Source organism: Neofelis nebulosa, chromosome 12 (genome assembly GCF_028018385.1).
Source record: "Neofelis nebulosa isolate mNeoNeb1 chromosome 12, mNeoNeb1.pri, whole genome shotgun sequence".
Taxonomy (NCBI): Eukaryota; Metazoa; Chordata; class Mammalia; order Carnivora; family Felidae; genus Neofelis; species Neofelis nebulosa.
In genome coordinates, this window is record NC_080793.1 from 34,694,302 (window position 1) to 34,711,976 (window position 17,675).

General features: G+C 48.3%; 1 protein-coding gene across 1 annotated transcript in view; it reads right to left on the reverse strand.

Moving 5' to 3' along the window:
* The window catches only part of TMOD1 (tropomodulin 1), an 86,776-nt gene that overhangs the window by 3,490 nt on the left and 65,611 nt on the right, over nt 1–17,675 (reverse strand). The window contains exons 8-9 of the mRNA XM_058694836.1: nt 17,415–17,558; nt 4,640–4,784 (exon numbers count right to left, since the gene is read on the reverse strand). Of these exons, the coding sequence (XP_058550819.1) occupies nt 4,640–4,784; nt 17,415–17,558 (289 nt within the window). The remainder of the gene's footprint in view (nt 1–4,639; nt 4,785–17,414; nt 17,559–17,675) is intronic.

Genomic DNA, 17,675 nt, shown 5'->3' on the forward strand with positions numbered 1-17,675 from the left:
CTTATCATTGCAACTGCCAGACTCATTTACTGTCCAAGCCAGAAGGAATCTCAAGTCTTCTGGGCCAGCCTCTATCTGCTGCTCGAACTCCTTGCACCACTTCCTGCCAAACTTGAACATCTCCATCATGTCTTTGAGAAGAATTTTAGATTCATTTATATATTCAATAGCATGTACTGGGTGCTATTATATGCCAAGCACAAGGATCAGAAATAAAGATCTAGCTTAACAGGGCACCAAGCTATACCAACAGTAAGTTTGATGAAATATTACAAGTACTCAGGTAGCTCTCTATCAACTATGAGGCAGAATGAATGGTGGGGTCAGAAGGATGGCAGGGAACGGGTCCACTGAACCTTGAAGGGTAAAAGGATAGACTGTGGGAAGGGAAAGGTTAGGAGGAATGGCCCTCTACAGGGATACTTTGGCCTGGGTCACTGGGAGGCTCACTCAAGCTACCTGGCCTGGTTGGTGCTAATACAGAGCAAGAGGATGGCCTGTCAGGGGTGTCGAGAGAGAAGTCCAGCAGGGCCTCTCACCAAGAGGGGAGGTGGGGGGCACAGGCTCCGAGATCAGGCTGCGGCCCAAACCCTTCTTGCATCCAATGACTGCAGGTATTCTTATCTCTTGCCTCACTGTAGACTGGGGATGATAGTAGGATCTAATTCACCTGGTTGTTGGGAGCCTCACATGCGTAAGATAGGAAGTGTTCACAGCAGTGCCTGGCACACAGGAAGCGCTGTGTAAGCATCAGCTATGATCGTTAAGGGTCATGTGGGCCGTGCCCAGGACTCTCCTGACAGCAGTGGGAGCCCAGCAAGTGTACTAAGCAGAGCGACAGAACAAACCTTGGGATGGGCACCCCGTGAGAGATCCTCGCCCTAGAGAAGCTGGAGAGCCCACAGAAGTCGCAGGATGTGAGGCGAATGCGCTGAGGGCTTGACATGAGGCAGGCAAGGGAGGTGGCCAGGAGGTGACTGACCGGCTGGGGAGGGGGCAGCATACAGGGAGAGGCCCAGATTTCTGGCTTGAATGGCTGTGAGGGAAGTTAACACCTTTTCCTGAGATGGTTTTGGGGGAAGATGATGGAATTGATCTGGGGTACTTGTTAGGAAAGTCTTCCTTGAGAATACAGAAGAGAGACTTTCCCATGAAGGAGTGTTTGCTGCCTTTAAACATGTTAATCCTCCTCCCCTCCCCACCTCCACACGTACAGCGGTCTTCACTTGGAGTTGGCAATTCAGATTTCATTAAGTGGAGAGAGCTTTGGGGGCAGATTTACAGGACCTGAGAGCCATGCTTAGCCTCTGAGCTATAAATAGTGTAGAGGGAGGAGTCATCTGAGGTATCGCTGTGGGAAAACATAGATGGGGATCCGCGGCTCCTCCCTGACACCGCCGTATGCCTGGTGCCCTACTCTCTCCACAGGACACTCTGTTAGCAGCTCGGTGCACAGGATGGGAAGGACCCAAGACACGCCAGCCAGAATGGGTCCCGGAAAGCTACAGAGGCACTGGCTGACCTCTGGCCTCGGGGATCAATATCCCCCAAGGAAGAGCCCACCCACCCTACAGGCAGGCAAAACCCACTGGAGACTACCAAGTAGGGGGCCAGGAGCCAGCAGAGGCAGGCTTGAGTCAGAAAACTGGAGAGGCTGGGCCCGGTCCGCTCTCCTTGACAGCAAACACTGCTGACCACCACAGTGGCTGGGCAGGGCCTGCAGGAGGCTCTCGGGGATAAAGAAACATTCAGCTGGAAAGCATGGAAGCTTGCTTCATCGGAGCACTGACAGCGGGATGAGAACATGCTGCAAAGAAAGGACTTCTCTTTTGCAGGAGGAGACTGGTATGCTATCAGAAGCAGATGCGTTTCTGTTATAAAAATTAGCAGATGGGCACAAACTGGCCTTCAAAGCTAGAAATACTACTTCATCAAACAACACTCAATGTTGCATGTAATCACTTAAATGACTCTGCTCTAATTCCTTTGGCGGGAAACCCCGAAGGAAGAGCTGCACAGTTCCTTGGGGTGACCCGGAGGCCCATTATTTTTATCACCTGTCAGTCCTGTCCAGGAAACTGCCACAGTCTCACTTCCCACTGGCTTTCATCACCAAACTCCTGGTCCTACCTCTGCCCATTCTGTTCCTTCTGCTTGGAATGCCCTTCCTTCCCTTCTCTGTGAGTTCCTGCTTTTCCTTCTAGGTCTAACTCCCTCTAACAGTCCCTCCAAACCTTTTGGATCTTTGTCTCTCCTATCTAAAATACTAGGTCCCCCCACCAAGAATGCCTCCTGACCTCCCCCACCATCTAGCACTTCCTTGCAAGGCTGGCTAAAGGCCCACTTCCAATGGGGATGTTTTGCTTAACTGGACTCTGTCTTCGCAAGTCACTTCCTCACGTTGTCTGGGTACAGGGTGTAGGCATTCTTGAATTTTTAGGCACTCCCTTGAGTCTTTTCTCTCCCGTAAGGTTGTTTTAAAGGCTCTGGAGTCAAGGAACTAGCCTTTCTGCTCCCTTTATGTCCCCTGGCACAGTCCTGGGACACAAAAGTTGCTCGAAAAGTGCCTGCTGTAATCTCTGGTGTGATTTGGCTGAGCCACTGCCTAGAAGGACAGTCCCTCCCAGGCTTCTGTTTTCCTGTAAGGGAACTGGGGGTGAAGGCCTTCCAGCTCCAGCACCCTAGGGTCCGGCCAGAACCTCAGAAGCTGCTGGAGATAGGAGTCAGGCCTGGGATTTGGAGTCACAGACTCTCAGGACTGGGCGTGTCCCCAAGGGCCAGGTTATCCAACCCACAGCTGATCCTGGTGCCCCTCCCCCACCGCAGCACCCCTGACCTCCAGTCATCTGGAACTTCCGTCCCTAGAAAAGGCCTCCAGACCATTTTGCCACTAGAAGACAAAAGCTGGGTTAGCCCTGGGATAGGCAGCCCTGGGCACAAAAGCAGCTTAATCTAAACTGGGAGGGGAAAATGTCAGGCTACGGCATGTTGGAACAGAACTCAAGGCCTTTAGTGCTGGTTTTGAAGCCAGATCACAGCTGGCCACAAGCATCTAGATTGCTGGCCTTCCTCAACAGTTCAGGGTAGCTATCACCTCTGTTATACAATAATGACTGATAATTATTTGTGTTTATTTTAAATAAGGGCACTTCAGATAAACCAGGATACTAGGTGCATTTTTGTCTCTTTGTTGTATGGACTTTTCTAGATCCGCAGCTCTAGAAAAAAGTGGCATCTATGTGGCGAGCAATGAATGAATAACTTCTTATAGGTACTGTGGTAGCGCTCTATCAACTGAGGCATAAGAACGATGTGGTCAGAAGGATGGCAGGGAACATGTCCCTCTAGAGCAGGAACCTATAACTTCAACACCCAGCGCCCTACAGGACTTTGACCAACGTTTGTTGAATTGAGTAACTCAATCTAAAGTGTACGTGGTTCTCTGTGCATCGGGTCTGTGCACACACACCTACACACCCCCCTCTATTTTTCCGGGTGTTAACCTAGCCTCAGATTTGAGATGTGCTTTAGTATTAGGCTATTTGCATTTTGCTGAGTGCTCGAAGCAAAAACCAAAACCCCCATGTGTAGAACAGGCTTGAATCTGATCAAAAACTCACTGAAGACCTTTTCCTTTAGAACATATAGTTATTTCATAATCCAATCCCAGAAAGAAGCTCTCATCCTTTTTCTTTCTTTCTGAACTTGTTACACTTCCTTCTCTTTGGTAATAAGAATAATGTAACTTGGTTTGTCTTCTTCCCTTGGTTCTAGAAAACTCACAGCTAAATGTAATGATCAATTATGTTAACATATTAGGCCTCCTCCTTTTCTTGCTGTTTTTCCTTCTTATTTTCCTACAGCCTTAGCAGACATAGTCCATTTTGGACACAGTATCAAGTCCTTTTAGCATCCAGCAGGAATACCCATCATAAATAACTATGCACAGAGGTTGAGAACAACAGACGCCTGTAAGTCAGTCAATGACTGATCTCACTTTTCATTAACTGACTTGTATACCTATTGGGCAGATGCTCATAAAAATGTGACATTTTCTTTTGTTTCCTTTTTGGAAAAAAAATAATAACTATGCCTTTAACTGAGAAGAAATGAATGTAACCTGCTTAACTTATATTTTCAACTTTTACCTTAAAAGTGCTATGAGGTTTCCCAGGCATGGGGTTTGGGTAGTGCTGCTAGTTGGTGGCTTTGGGGGCAGGGACTAGAGCCAGACCCGATGGTCCTGAGAGGACTCTGAGCTCAGAGGAGGGTATTCAAAGAGGAAAAGACTCACGGTGAGCCTGTGGCCCGCCACATGTCCTCTCACTCAGCCAAACAAAGCGCCCAGGGTGCGCTCGGGCTCCAGCCCTGCGCTGTGCTGAGTCCCCCCCCCCCCCCCCCCGGGGAGGGGAGGAGTGCTCAGTGCAGATGAAGCACCCACAGTCTAGGGGAGGCAGCAGGCCGGGCGCCAATACAGAAAACTAGGAAATGTAACCAACGTGGTGAGGCTCAAGAAGAGGGCTCCCTTGGAGAAGGTATCAGTGGAACATTCCCTGCCATATCCGCACACCACCCCCACAACCTCCAGGACAGGTGGGAAAGCCACGGGCAGGTTTTTGGGTAGCGCATTTCCACTTACCAAGGTCGTTGTTGTTCATCATTGCGTTGGACGCCCGCAGCCGGGGCCCCTGCTGGGTAAAGTGGTAGCCGAATTTGAGAAGCGTTGCGTTTTTTTCCAACATGTTTACTATTTCCATTTCCACTTTGTTGCCCAGAGGTTGGCTCTTTGGTCAAGAAAAGAACAGGAGTCACTACTCATCCCTTTTGTGCAGGAATCTTTTCTACTAGCAGAAACCCTGCGTGGTGGGCGGGGATTTTAACCACTCCCCGACTCCACCCCCAAGAACGGGGAATTGGAAGTTTGGAGAAGGTGAAGGGTCACACACCAGGAGCGAATGAGCTGGGATTCAAACCCAGGCCTGCTGGATGCCAAGAACAGATCTTTTCGTTGCCCCACAGCATCCTTTCTACAAAACTCGAGCAGGAAGGATCTTCAACGAATCTCAAGGAGATTAAAAATTCCACTGCCCTGGCTATACCCCCATATTAATTAAATCCAACTCTCCAGGAATGAGACTCAGGTGTCTGTGGCTTTTAAAACTCCCAGGTGATGTCAATATACAGCCAGGTTTGGTAACCAGTTACCTAGACGAATCCTTTCAATTTCCAAATGAAGGAAATGGAGAGACCCAGAGAGGGGAAAGGATTTGCCTAAGGTCCCACAGTAAGTTGGGAATGCCCAGAGTTCATTTTTCTGAAGCCTCCTTCTGATCATGTTAGTTCCCTACCCCAAGATCTCTAGTGACAAAGATTGAAAGAAAACAAAAGAAAAGGAAAAACCTTACAATATACAATCTTGAGAAGGATATAATGAGGATGTTCAGTCTTGCTTATAATAGTGGGGGGAAAGGGAAGCAACTTAGACATTCATGGAGAGTTGTTCAAATAATATCAAATGATAATTGAGTTTTACAAGAGAACATGACAGATATCAGATGATAATGCAAATCTTTGGTCACAGGCCTGGGAAGATGACCATGAAACAATATGGAGAAAAAAAGCCCAGTTGCAAAACAGGTCATATTTAAGTAAAGTTACATGGATTTTCCATACACATATATATGCCTAGAAAGAGCCAGCCAGTGTGCTGGTGGTGGTGGGATTTGGGAGAGATTTTATTTTCTTCTTTGTATCTTATTGTTTGAGTTTTCTGTTACTATGTATAATAACACATACAAAATAAACATAATCTTGGGGCACCTGAATGGCTCAGTCGGTTGAGCATCTGACTTCAGCTCAGGTCACGATCTCACAATTTGTGGGTTCAAGCCCTTGCACTGACAGTGAGGAGCCTGCTTCAAAGTCTCTGTGTCCCTCTCTCTCTTTGAGCCTTCCCTGCTCGTGCACACTCTGTGTCTCAAAAATAAACATTAAAAAACATTCAAAATAAACACAATCTTTTAAAAAGTTTTTATTTATTTCTGAGAGAAAGAGAGGTAGTGGGGAGAGAGGGGGAGAGAGAGAGAGAGAGAGAGAGAGCGCTGGTGTCCAAGTGGGGGAGGGGCGGAGAGAGCAAATCCCAAGCAGGCTCTGCACTGTCAGTGTAGAGCTCGATCCCACGATCTGACTGAGGTCACATCATGACCTGGGTCAACATCAAGAGTCAGACGCTTAACCGACTGAACCACCCAAGCACCCCTCAAAATAAACATAATCTTAAAGAGATCCGAAAAGACATGGAGAGCAAACTAAACATTACATCAAGGTTTAAAGACCTTCCCCCTCAGGGCAGGAACAAGACAAGAATGTTCACTTTCACTAATACTGTCCTGGGGGTCCTAGCCGGGACAATGAGGCCCCCTTCACCCATCTCACCCCCCACCTCACCCCTCACCTCTGGCAACACCAATTTGTTCTCTATCTATGACCTTGGTTGTCTTCTGGTTTTGTTTTTGCTTAGATTCCACATATAAGTGAGATCCTAGGTATCTGTCCTCCTCAGTCTGACTTACTTCACTCAGCATGATGCCCTCAAGCTTCATCCATGCCTTGCACATGGCAAGATTTCCTTCTTTTTTAGGGCCGAGTAATATTCCATTGCATATATATACACCACATCTTCCATTCACCCGCTGGTGGGCACTTAAGTTGTTTCCATATCTTGGCTACTGTAAATAATGCTGCAGTGGACATGAGGGTGCATATATCTTTCTGAATTAGTGTTTCTGTTTTATTCAGATAAACACCCAGGAGTGGGATTGCTGGATCTTATGGCAGATAGACAGATTGGTTTAATTAACATTTTGAGGAACCTCCATACTGTTTTCCACAGTGGCTGCACTGAGTCACATTCCCACCAGTAGAGCACAAGGGTTTCCTTTTCTCCATATCCTTACCAACACTTGTTATTTCTTGTCCTTTTTATTTTAGGTATTCTAACAGGTGTGAGGTGATAGCTTATTGTGGTTTTGATTTGCATTTCCCTGATGATCAGTGGTGTTGAGCATCTTTTCATGTACCTGTTGGCCATCTGTATGATTTCTTTGGAAAAATGTCTATTCAGATCTTCTATTTTTTGATCGAATTTTGAAATCTGAATAATTAAATAAAATTTAAAATTCAGTTCCTTAGTTGCACTGGCAATTAGGTCAGTGCAGATACAGAACATTTCCATCATCACAGAAGATTCTTTTCAATGATGCTCCCCTAGACTGTGAGCCCTTGGATAGCACATAATACCCAGCATCTCCAGGTCAAGGTCAAGGAATTGAACTGAGTGGAGGAAATAGGAACACGGTTGATGCACAACAACACAGGAGGGTTGAGAGGACACATTAGCCCACCATCCAAAGGGACAAACATGTACCACAGTTGAGACTCTTGCTGGAGGACTCCTCCCAGGTACTCTGACTTCACGAGAGCCTGTCTGAGTTCACACGGGGCCGGCAATGCCAAGCTGGGCAGGTAGAGTGACATTGGCGAAGTTCCATCACCCATCTGTCATGGCTCCTGAAAGGGCTGAGAAGAGCTCAGGCCTGTCCTCAGAGGACTCAGCACAGCCCTGGGCTCTGGTCCGCTTGGCCTGGCTGGTAGTACAGGGACCATATAAGGGCCCAAGAAGGAACTGGAAGGTCCTCTGCCCACCCCACTTAGCAGGAAGCCTGGCCTCTCCTTGAGGTCACTTTCCGGGAAAGCTCTATTAGGACTTAGGATGGTGTGGTCTCAGGAAGCACTGATCTCCCCTGAGTGGAGGGGCTTCCAGCATCTTCAAGGGCTGCTTCCGCAGAGCTGACACTCCATGCCGCTCAGTCCAAAGCACCAAGCACCCAGTGCAAACTGCCCCCTTTCAACTTCCCTAACCACTGGGGAGGCAGGGCAGGCAGGGACTGGCCCTTCTGTCTTAGAGATGAGTCAACTGAACCCATGTGTTCATGGCAGCTGGACTGTGCTCCCTCTGTTTAATGCCAGAGCCAGGGCTTGACCTTGACCTGACCCTGGAAGGACTTCAGAGGATCCTCTAGGCCCACATTCTCAAACTAGGGTCCAATATCCCTGGGATACATGCAGAGGTTTCTGGGTATATTCAAGAAAATACAAGATTCTACTAGATAATCATGGCCAGCCTTCCCAGAGTGTCAATCTTTGACCAAAACTATTATTTTTACATTAAAGAGTAAAATAGAAAATGTGCACACATCTTAAGAAGCGTCACACTTGCTTTATCTCAGGCTGTCCCTCTTCAGCGACTCTGAGACTAGAAGGCCTCAATCATTTCAGATGAGAGAAGAGCCCATGGGGACACTGCCAGGACTAAAACTCTGATCTCTTACTTATTTTTCAAATATTTGTTACTGAGTGATCGTTGTGTGTGAGGCAATGCCATAAGCACTTTTGATAAGTTAACTCATTTTCTCCTCCCCATACATCTATGGAGCATGTACAATTAATTTCATCCTGTAGGTGAGGTACATGAAGAACAGAGTATTAATAAATTTCCCCCAAATCACAGAGCCAGTTGGTTACAGAACCTGGATTTGAACACAGGAGTTTCATTCCAGGGTTTGCTGGCTCCTACCTCACTTGGGTATAGGGCTGATGACGGGGGCTACAGGCAGATGGGGTTTGGCTCAGAGTGCAGGATTGTGATCTAACCAGTAACAGTGTCTGCACATGGAAGGAACTGTCTGGTAAGGCCATAGACTGCCCGTCCCTGGAGGTGTATGGACAGAGGGCAGGGTGGTGCCTTGGGAGAGTCTCCTAGACATCATTAGGAGTGGGGAAGGCCTAGGTTCTATGACCTTTAAGGCCCCTGGGACCTGCATTCTGTGCATCCATGAATGGCTTGCTTGGAGGGCATTAAAAAATTAGGCCACCTGGACAGTGGGTGAGGGGCAGTTAGGAGCCCCTGGACAGCAGAACCCAAGGGCAGGTCATGCCAGGACTGGCCACAGCAGACTCTGGCAGCACAGCCAGGGAGAGAAGGGTGGGGAAGAACTCTTGCCACCCCCACCTTCAGATGTGCTTAAGAATTAATCACTTAGGAATAAATATAATCTCATTTTTAAACATTCAGATGATACTAAGACAGATTGAGTAAAGTCAGAGAGTTTCCCTCATCTCCCTTATCCGAATCCTACCCCCTTTCTACAGAGTAAGCACCATGGCCAATGGAGTGTGTTGCCTTGGATTGTGTCTATGAAGTATATAATAAAAGTACACGGAGTTTTAAATGTTTTTCTTAAATGGAGTCGTATCATCTGCATTGTTCTGCAATGTGCGTTCTTCATGTAACATTTTCTGGAGATATTTCCAAGTCAGTACATTCAGAGCTTCTTCATCCCTTTGAACGGCTTCAGGGGATGCCCGGATACCGACGGATATTTAGTTCGCTTTCGTTTTCCTCGTTACACGCCAGGCGGCAGTGGCTTTGCAGGGGCGGGAGCCAGTCTTTCGGCTGGACGTGGGGCTGTGGAATGGCTAATGGCTGGGTTCAAAGACAGGCGTATTTGGGGTTAAAACTGTGACTGCTCTGCCAAGAGGGTACAAATGCTGACGGGCCCTTCGGCAGTGACAACGGCTCCCATTTCCTCACACCTTTCCTGTGGCTGAGTATTATCGGTCTGATGAGAAGATGACCAGATTCGCTGGCTTAAGAACCACCAACCAATGCCTGAGGTGGAATTCAGCTGTGGCCTAGAGTGGCTGGCTCTGAGACCCCCATTGTGGCCAGAGGCACCACGGGCATCAAGAAGTTCACTCTGGGGGCGCCTGGGTGGCGCAGTCGGTTAAGCGTCCGACTTCAGCCAGGTCACGATCTCGCGGTCCGTGAGTTCGAGCCCCGCGTCAGGCTCTGGGCTGATGGCTCGGAGCCTGGAGCCTGTTTCGGATTCTGTGTCTCCCTCTCTCTCTGCCCCTCCCCCGTTCATGCTCTGTCTCTCTCTGTCCCAAAAATAAATAAAAAAACGTTGAAAAAAAAAATTTAATAAAAAAAAGAAGTTCACTCTGTACATCTGATGGGGCCAATCATGGCCTTTTCTTTGTGATACAGAAGATGTGGGCAACTGGGAATACCTGAGAAAACAATAGAAAGGAGCCCTGGGAATTATCTAGTCCGAGTTGAGTCACAAATGCCAGCTGATGTTAAAATTCCTTCAAAATCGCAGCTGCCAAGTTCGGTTCTCCCTACACGCTCCTGGGGATGGGAGCACATCACCTGTGAGGCACCCTGCTCCATCCCTGGGTACCTCTGCTGGTTAGAAAGGTCTTTCTGGCCAAACTGCAGCAAAGGAAAAGAGCCCAGCGGATTCTCACTTTGGTGATTTTAAAGTATATCTGCCAATTCTTTGATCCTCCTCCCTTCCAAAGGCGGAGCCTAATTCCCCACCCCTTGAGGGTGGTTGTGCTTAGTAACTCACTTCTCACAGATAGACCATGGCAGAAGTGACTGTGTAACTTCCAAGGTTGGCTCATAAAAGGCATTTGTGGCTTTCTTCTTTCTCCGCGTTGGATCGTTCGCTCTGGGAGAAGTTGGCTGCCATCTAGTGAGGACACTCAAGCAGACACTCAAGCCTGGTGAAGAGGTCCACAAGGCAAGGAACTAATCCTGCCAACACCCATGGAGGAAGCCATCTTGGAAGCAATTTCTCCAGCCCTGGTCAGGCCTTCAGACTGCACTCTACTGCAATCTTGTCAGAGATCTTGGGCTAGACCATGCGACGAAACTGCCCCTGGATTCCTGGCTCTCAGAAACTGTGAGCTCATACATGTTCATTGTTATTTTAAGCTGCTAAGTTTTGAAGGGTAATCTGTTACACAGCTATAGATAACTGATACACTCACAGGCAATGCTGAGCAATAAAAGCCAGACACAAAACAGCACATACATGGGATTCCATTTACGTGACATTTAAGAGCAGGCAAAACTTATCTATGGTGATAGAAATTATGACATGATTGCATTTGGAGAGTATTAATTGAGGGGGGAGCATATGAGGTGCTGGAAATGTTCTGTGCCTTGATCTTGGTGCTGATTACCCAGGTCTGTGTATTATACAATATATTATTATGTAATAATATAACAATTATACAGGTATATAAATCCATATATAAATATAAATATAAATATAAATATAAATATAAATATAAATATAAATATAAATCCATTGAGCTGTCCACTTAGGGTATATTTGTTACTATATGTAAGTTACACTTTCATAAAAAGTAAACATAAGTAGAAAAGAAAATAAGGGAGGAGAGGAAGGAGATAAAAAGTTGTTTCCTGCAGGAGCACCTGGGTGGCTCAGTCGGTTAAGCGTCCGACTTCAGCTCAGGTCATGATCTCATGGTTTGTGGGTTCAAGCCCTGCATCGGGCTCTGTGCTGACAGCTCATAAGCCTGGAGCCTGCTTCGGATTTTGTGTCTCTCTCTCTTCTGTGTCTCCCTTTTTCTCTGCCCCTCCCCAGCTTATGCTCGCTCTCTCTCTCACTCTCTCTCTCTCAAAAATCAACAAAATTTTTGTAAAAAGTTGTGTCCTGCACAGGATACAGCTAGAATCTCTCAGAGGTCAATGCCCCCCAGCCTACTCTTCCACCACCAACTGATCTAATTAACAATAGAAATATCACCTCTCCTTTATTGAGAGAAGACACATTCCAGGTCCATTTTAGAGGTGAGGAAACTGAGGCATTGGTACATTAAGTGACTCCTCCCCACGATTACACAGCAAGAATGTGACAGAGCTGAGGCTTAGCTTGGATTTGATCCTTGTTTGACTTCAAGTGTCAGAGACTTGAAGACAGATAACCCCTGGGTCAGTCTGTCTCCTGTCTGGAAAGCTCTTGGCTTTTCAGAACAGAGTGTAGCCTCCACTGGGGGCTGGACATCGTGCAATATGGTTATGGTCACAAATCTTTATTCTGACTCATGCTGATCTGCGTAGGAAAGTGATTTTTTCAACATCATATTGTTTTTCCCTCATTTCCACTGACTCTATCTCATTTCTCCCTGAGGAGCAAGGTCAGTAAAAGGCCATAATTGGCATTTCGAGGAAGTGATGGTGACACATGCCTGTTCTCCCACAGAGGCTGGGTATTTCCAGGCTGAATTACTTTAGTACACACAGACACAAAAATCGTGCACAAGCCAGGAGCTGCTGCCTAGAAGCTGAATGTATAAGGAACAAAAGAGAGAACATGACTGGTCAAGAGGTCTTGCTCACGTGGTTTCAGGAGTGTGTTTTCCTTTTTTTTTTTTGCAGACAAAAGTCATATTCATCCTATCCTCATTTATTTTTTTTTTAAATTTTAATGTGTATTTATTTTTTGAGAGAGAGAGAGAGAGAGATAGAGCACAAGCAGGGAAGGGGTAAGAGAGAGAGGGAGACACAGAATCCGAAGCAGGCTCCAGGCCCTGAGCTGTCAGCACAGAGCCCGACGTGGGGCTCGAACCCACAGACCGTGAGATCATGACCTGAGCCAAAGTCTGGCGCTTAACTGACTGAGCCACCCAGGCGCCCCCTATTCATCCTCATTTAAAAGAAAAATTTAGCCAGCTGCCATGAGTGTGTAATCTAAAGGGGGTGTCACCATATGTGAAAACCTTCAGGATCTTAGTCCAGTGTGGCTTTTGTTTTCTTCCTTCCTTCCTTCCTTCCTTCCTTCCTTCCTTCCTTCCTTCCTTCCTTCCTTCCTTCCCTTCCCTTTCCTTTCCTTTCCTTTCCTTTCCTTTCCTTTTTTTTTTTTTAATTTATTTTTGAGAGCGAGACAGAGCATGAGCAGGGGAGGGACACAGAGAGACAGAAACACAGAATCTGAAGCAGGCTCCAGGCTCTGAGCTGTCAGCACAGGGCCCAACGCAGGGCTCGAACTCGTGAACAGTGAGACCATGACCTGAGCATGACACTTAACCGACTGAGCCACCCAGGTGCCCCTTGTTTTCTTTTCTAAATTTATTTGAGCTAGGAAGCTAATCCAATCTGGGTAAACAAGAAAATGCAATCTATTCCTTTAGCCTCATTTCAAAATATGAAGCATATCCTCACTGTCAAATATTGGAATGAAATGTGAGAAATCCAGCCAATACCCCCCAGACATTGCACATACCTTTATTTGGTGAGGGGTCATGTTTCAAGGGGAGACCTTGTCTGTTCTGAGGGGCAGGGAGAACCCTGTGCCCTGGGGTCCTAGGGAAGGGCCTACTGGGGGTGGCTTTGATGGGAGTAAGGAGGGCAAAACAAGAGGGACAGAGAATCACCATTTGGATTTGGCCAACTTGGGATGGAGACGGCTGGCAGGCACCCCATATGTGGCCCCTGCTCCTGGGGGCTGAGGGTCTCTCCCGTCCACCCGTAAATGCAGCCTGTCTGGAAGGTGGGATACCTCAGTTCTGGCCCAGGTCTGACACTAACTTGATCCGTGACCTCAGCACATCCCATCCCTTCTTTGATCCTCAATTTCTCCACCTGCAAAAGGAGGGCTGGGCTAGATGTTTCCTCAATGCCCTCATCTCTGGGTCAGGACCTCTCTGCCCCCTCCCACCCTCACTGCCGGCTCAGGGCCACTTCAGATGGCAGCACAACATTGCTCGGAGATAAAGAGAGATGGCTAGGTAAACAAACAGCCCCAGGATCCCAGTTCCCAGATTTGGGTCCTGAGCCAGCCAGCAAGGCTTTTGTCACCAGGGTAGAACTCCACAAGTCCCTTTCTCCTTTCTTTGGCCGTATAAGGAAGAAGGAGGACAGAGGCTCACTAACACAGGTTACAGGCACAAGAACTGAAGGGAAAGCTGTGGCCTCTGAGGACCGCGGTGACTAACCAAGAATGAGGAATAAATCAAATGCCACTCATCACCTCCTCTTTGGCACATGCCTCAGGGCCCAGAGCTGGGGCACCGTGGAGAGTTGCACTGTGAGAGGCAGGGTGGCCTTCCCTAGACTGCAGGCCTGCGGGAAGACCACCCCACGGACTCCCCTCATCTGGGTAGTCATAGCACCCCTGCCCCCCCCCTCCCAGTCTCCCAGGTGCTGATGCCTGCCCTCAATTCTCTCCTACCCAGGTAGGAACCATCTTCCGGGAACATGGCACGGACTGGTGCAGATCACAGCCCACAGCCCACTTTCACTCAACCTCCCCAATCAGAGCCCTTTGGATGTCCAACTCCCTCTCTGGCTTCCTCCGGGGCACCATTAGTCTTGTTTGGATGGGCTCCATGGCTTTTCCCCTCTCGTTCTTTTTGTTCATGAGGTTCGCTGCACCTGAGATGTCATGGCCTCCGCCTCACACTCTGAGATGCTATCCCCCCTATGAGTTTGCCTCAAACTCCATCTCCCCCGGCAAGCCCTCCGTGATGCCCGCTCCTGACTGAGACTGCTTCCCCAAAGGCCTGCCGTCTGTGGCTGGCTGAAGCACCTGGTTTGATGATCATTTCTGTACTTGTCTGTCTTCCTGTCCAGCGTGGACTCACCGGAGGGCACAGCCGGAGCCTCGTTCACACACAGAGCCCACGGTGCAGCCCTGGGGTTCAGCCAGCAGTCATCAAACACTGAGATGAACCAGAAAAGAGGCTCCCATGATGGCGGGGGGAGGTGGTGACCAGCGCTCTAGCCTCACACCAAGGGAAAGGGACTGCTGAGGAAAGCCAAGTAAGGCCCACACAAACCAAGGAGGAGTCGGGAGCCCCAGAGGCACACTTCTCGGACTGTGGAGTCACATCAACCTGGGCTTAATCTTGCCTCTGTCACTTCCCGTGTGCCTGTGGGCAGGTTACAGAACCTGCCTGGGCCTTTAGTTTCCTCACCTACAAGACAGGGGTGGTCATAATACCCACTCACAAAAAGTCTTTGGGAGCATTAAATGAGATAATGGATGCATGGTACCTACTCAGTAAATCAACTCTTAGAATTGTGTGTGAATTCTCTAGGTCACCTTCAGAGTAATTATGAAAGTCAACAACTTCATAGATGATATCTGCCATCTCCTTAGAAGTAGAGATTCTTATTATCCCCATTTTACATGTGAGGAAACTGAGGCTCAGGGAAGTGAATGTTCTCACCCCGGAGTGTTCAGGGAAGGGGAGGGTGATAGTCCTGGCTCTGTCTCTGTGCTCAGCAGTGGTGGACAACAGTGAGAGGGAAGGTAGGCAGTTCACTCTCTGTCAGCTGTCAGCACAATGACCTGAGGCCAGTGCTCTGGGTCACTTTTGGCCAACATTCTGCCCTAGGAGTCAGGTTTCAGCTGACACTGGGTAGACCCTGACTCCCTGCCCAGCCAGGCCTGGAGTCACATGAGCAGCCAATCCCAAGCCTTGGCCCAGGGCTGCTGCTAAGCCTGCTGCATGCCTTCGTTCCAGTTGATCTGCCCCTCCTGCCTGCAATAAAGCAGGATCAGCAATGGCAGGAAGAGTGGGAGTGGGGAGGGGCTGGGAACGGGCGACGCAGCAGCAGGCCCCTGGCACGCGAGAGATGCAGGAGTCCGACGCAGCAAATTCACATGACAGGGCTGCTGAAGGCTTGTGTGGCTTCTTTATAGGAATTTTAAAAAAGGGCCTTCTCTGGGCGAACAAGTCCCATACCAAGGCTTCGAGAGCAGGGTATAGGTTAGATTTTTCCCCCTGCCCCCTGTGCAGTGAACAACATACACAACCACCCAGGGCAGGCCTGCTTACCAAGTGTCACTGAGGAGCCAAGTTCTGAGCTGAGTACTGGAATAAAGATGGCTCAGATACAGCACCAGCTTCTGGGAAGCTCATGGGAAGCCGAGGTGCTGGGAGAACACAGGGAGGGGACACCTAACTCTCTCTGAGGAGAGGGTTAGAGGCCCTATGGCAGGCTAATGGAAGAAAGTAGTGATATGCAGGCTCTCAAAAAAAAAAAAAAGTTGGATTTGTGGTGTTTGCCAATTTCCATAGTATAAATGCTTCCACCAGAGGTGACTTCAGGGTACCAGCGTGCCGTCACTGAAGTGGAATTGAGGACAGAAGCCTACAACCAGCTCTGGCATGCTGGCTCTAGAACACCACTGGGAAGAGAGGCTTCCACCGCATCCAGAAGGAAGAGGAGGGATTGTCCAGGCAGAGAAGGGGTAGGGGCAAGGGAGGATGTTCCAGAAGGAGAGACGACGACAGCAAAGACATGGAGGTGCACAAGTAAGTAGTGAGCAAAGGTGAATCAAGGGGCTATGGTTGGGAAGGGCTGTCAAGGCCTTCTGGAACCTCGTAACGCTTTAGTTCTTGACTCACAGAGTGGTCACATGCCTGCCATGATTCATTAAGCTGCACATTGAAGTTCTGTGCGCTTTACCACGTGTGTGTGATATTTCACTATAAGGATGAAAAGCACAGATAGTCTCATTCAGGAATAACTGCTGTTTACAATTCTATTTCCTTCCCATCTTTGTCCTGTGCACGTATTTATACGACCATTCAGCAAACGTTTTCAGGTAGGAAGACAAAATTTCCCTATTCATAGACCACAAAGAAGAAAGCATTTCAACAATGAAAGCCACATGGTGTCATGGAAAGAGTGTGGGCTTTGGAGTCAGAGAGACCTGAATTCGAATCCTGATTCCCAAAGGGCTAAGTGGGTGGTACTGAGAAAGTCGCTTGTCTTAGCCTGTCCGAGCTGCTTCTCTTCTGCAGGCTGAGTCAGGCAACACCCACGTCCTTCAGGGTTGTTGGGAAGGTCAGAGATGATTTGCGTTAGAGGCACCGCACAGAGCCCAGCCCACAACAGACCCTCAACACATGCAATATACAAGATATTGTAATTGGCATCATCTTAGAAAGTCAGAATTGAAAGGATTGCCAGATAATAAATGACTGACCCACAGAAGTTTCAGAGAAATGGTAACCCTATAAGGATAAAGTCAAATTAGCGTTTGCCCAGAGAATAAACTCAGTGGTAGGGAGACTCAAGAGCCCATTGAGTGGGGCAGGGGGGTGTTTGAAGAAAATAGGGATATTTAGCCTGATGAGGAAGACTCCAATGGTTTATCAGATCTGTGCCCCAGATGTGTCCCATGTGCAGCAGAGAACAGAATTAAAGTGCAATATACAGGACTTATAGGAAGCTGATTTCTATTGGGTATGAGGTGGGATATTCTCACCAAGAGCTGAAGGGGTGATGTTGGGGAGGAGTGAGCTCCCATAACTAGGGGGTATACAAGTAGAAGCCAACAGAGCACTTGATGGGCATGATGAAGAAGGAAGATGAGCACGGTGGAGGGTGTGGACCATGACCTTTGAAGTGCCGTAATGCTGGGCTCTGGATCTGCTCTGTCCAGCAGCATCTACCATCCAGCAAGTGAGGAACAATAAGCATCCTGTAGTGAAGGACACAAAGAGACGCTTGTCTGTCTTACCTGGTTATCGATTTTCAGTTCCACTAGAGAAGTGTTGTATGGGAGAGCTTCCACCAGGCGCAGGATCCCGGCTCCGGAAATGAAGTTGGATTCCACGTTCAGCGTCTTCAACACCTTGTTCACCTTGAGCATCTCAGCAAGGGCCTTGAAGTGCAGAAGAAAAGCGAGGGTACCTGTGAGTCACCCTGAGCAAGGCTGGAGCCCCTCTTGGATAGAACCTAAAATACTGAGAGTCCTTGCTGGGAGCGAGAGTTCCTTGCA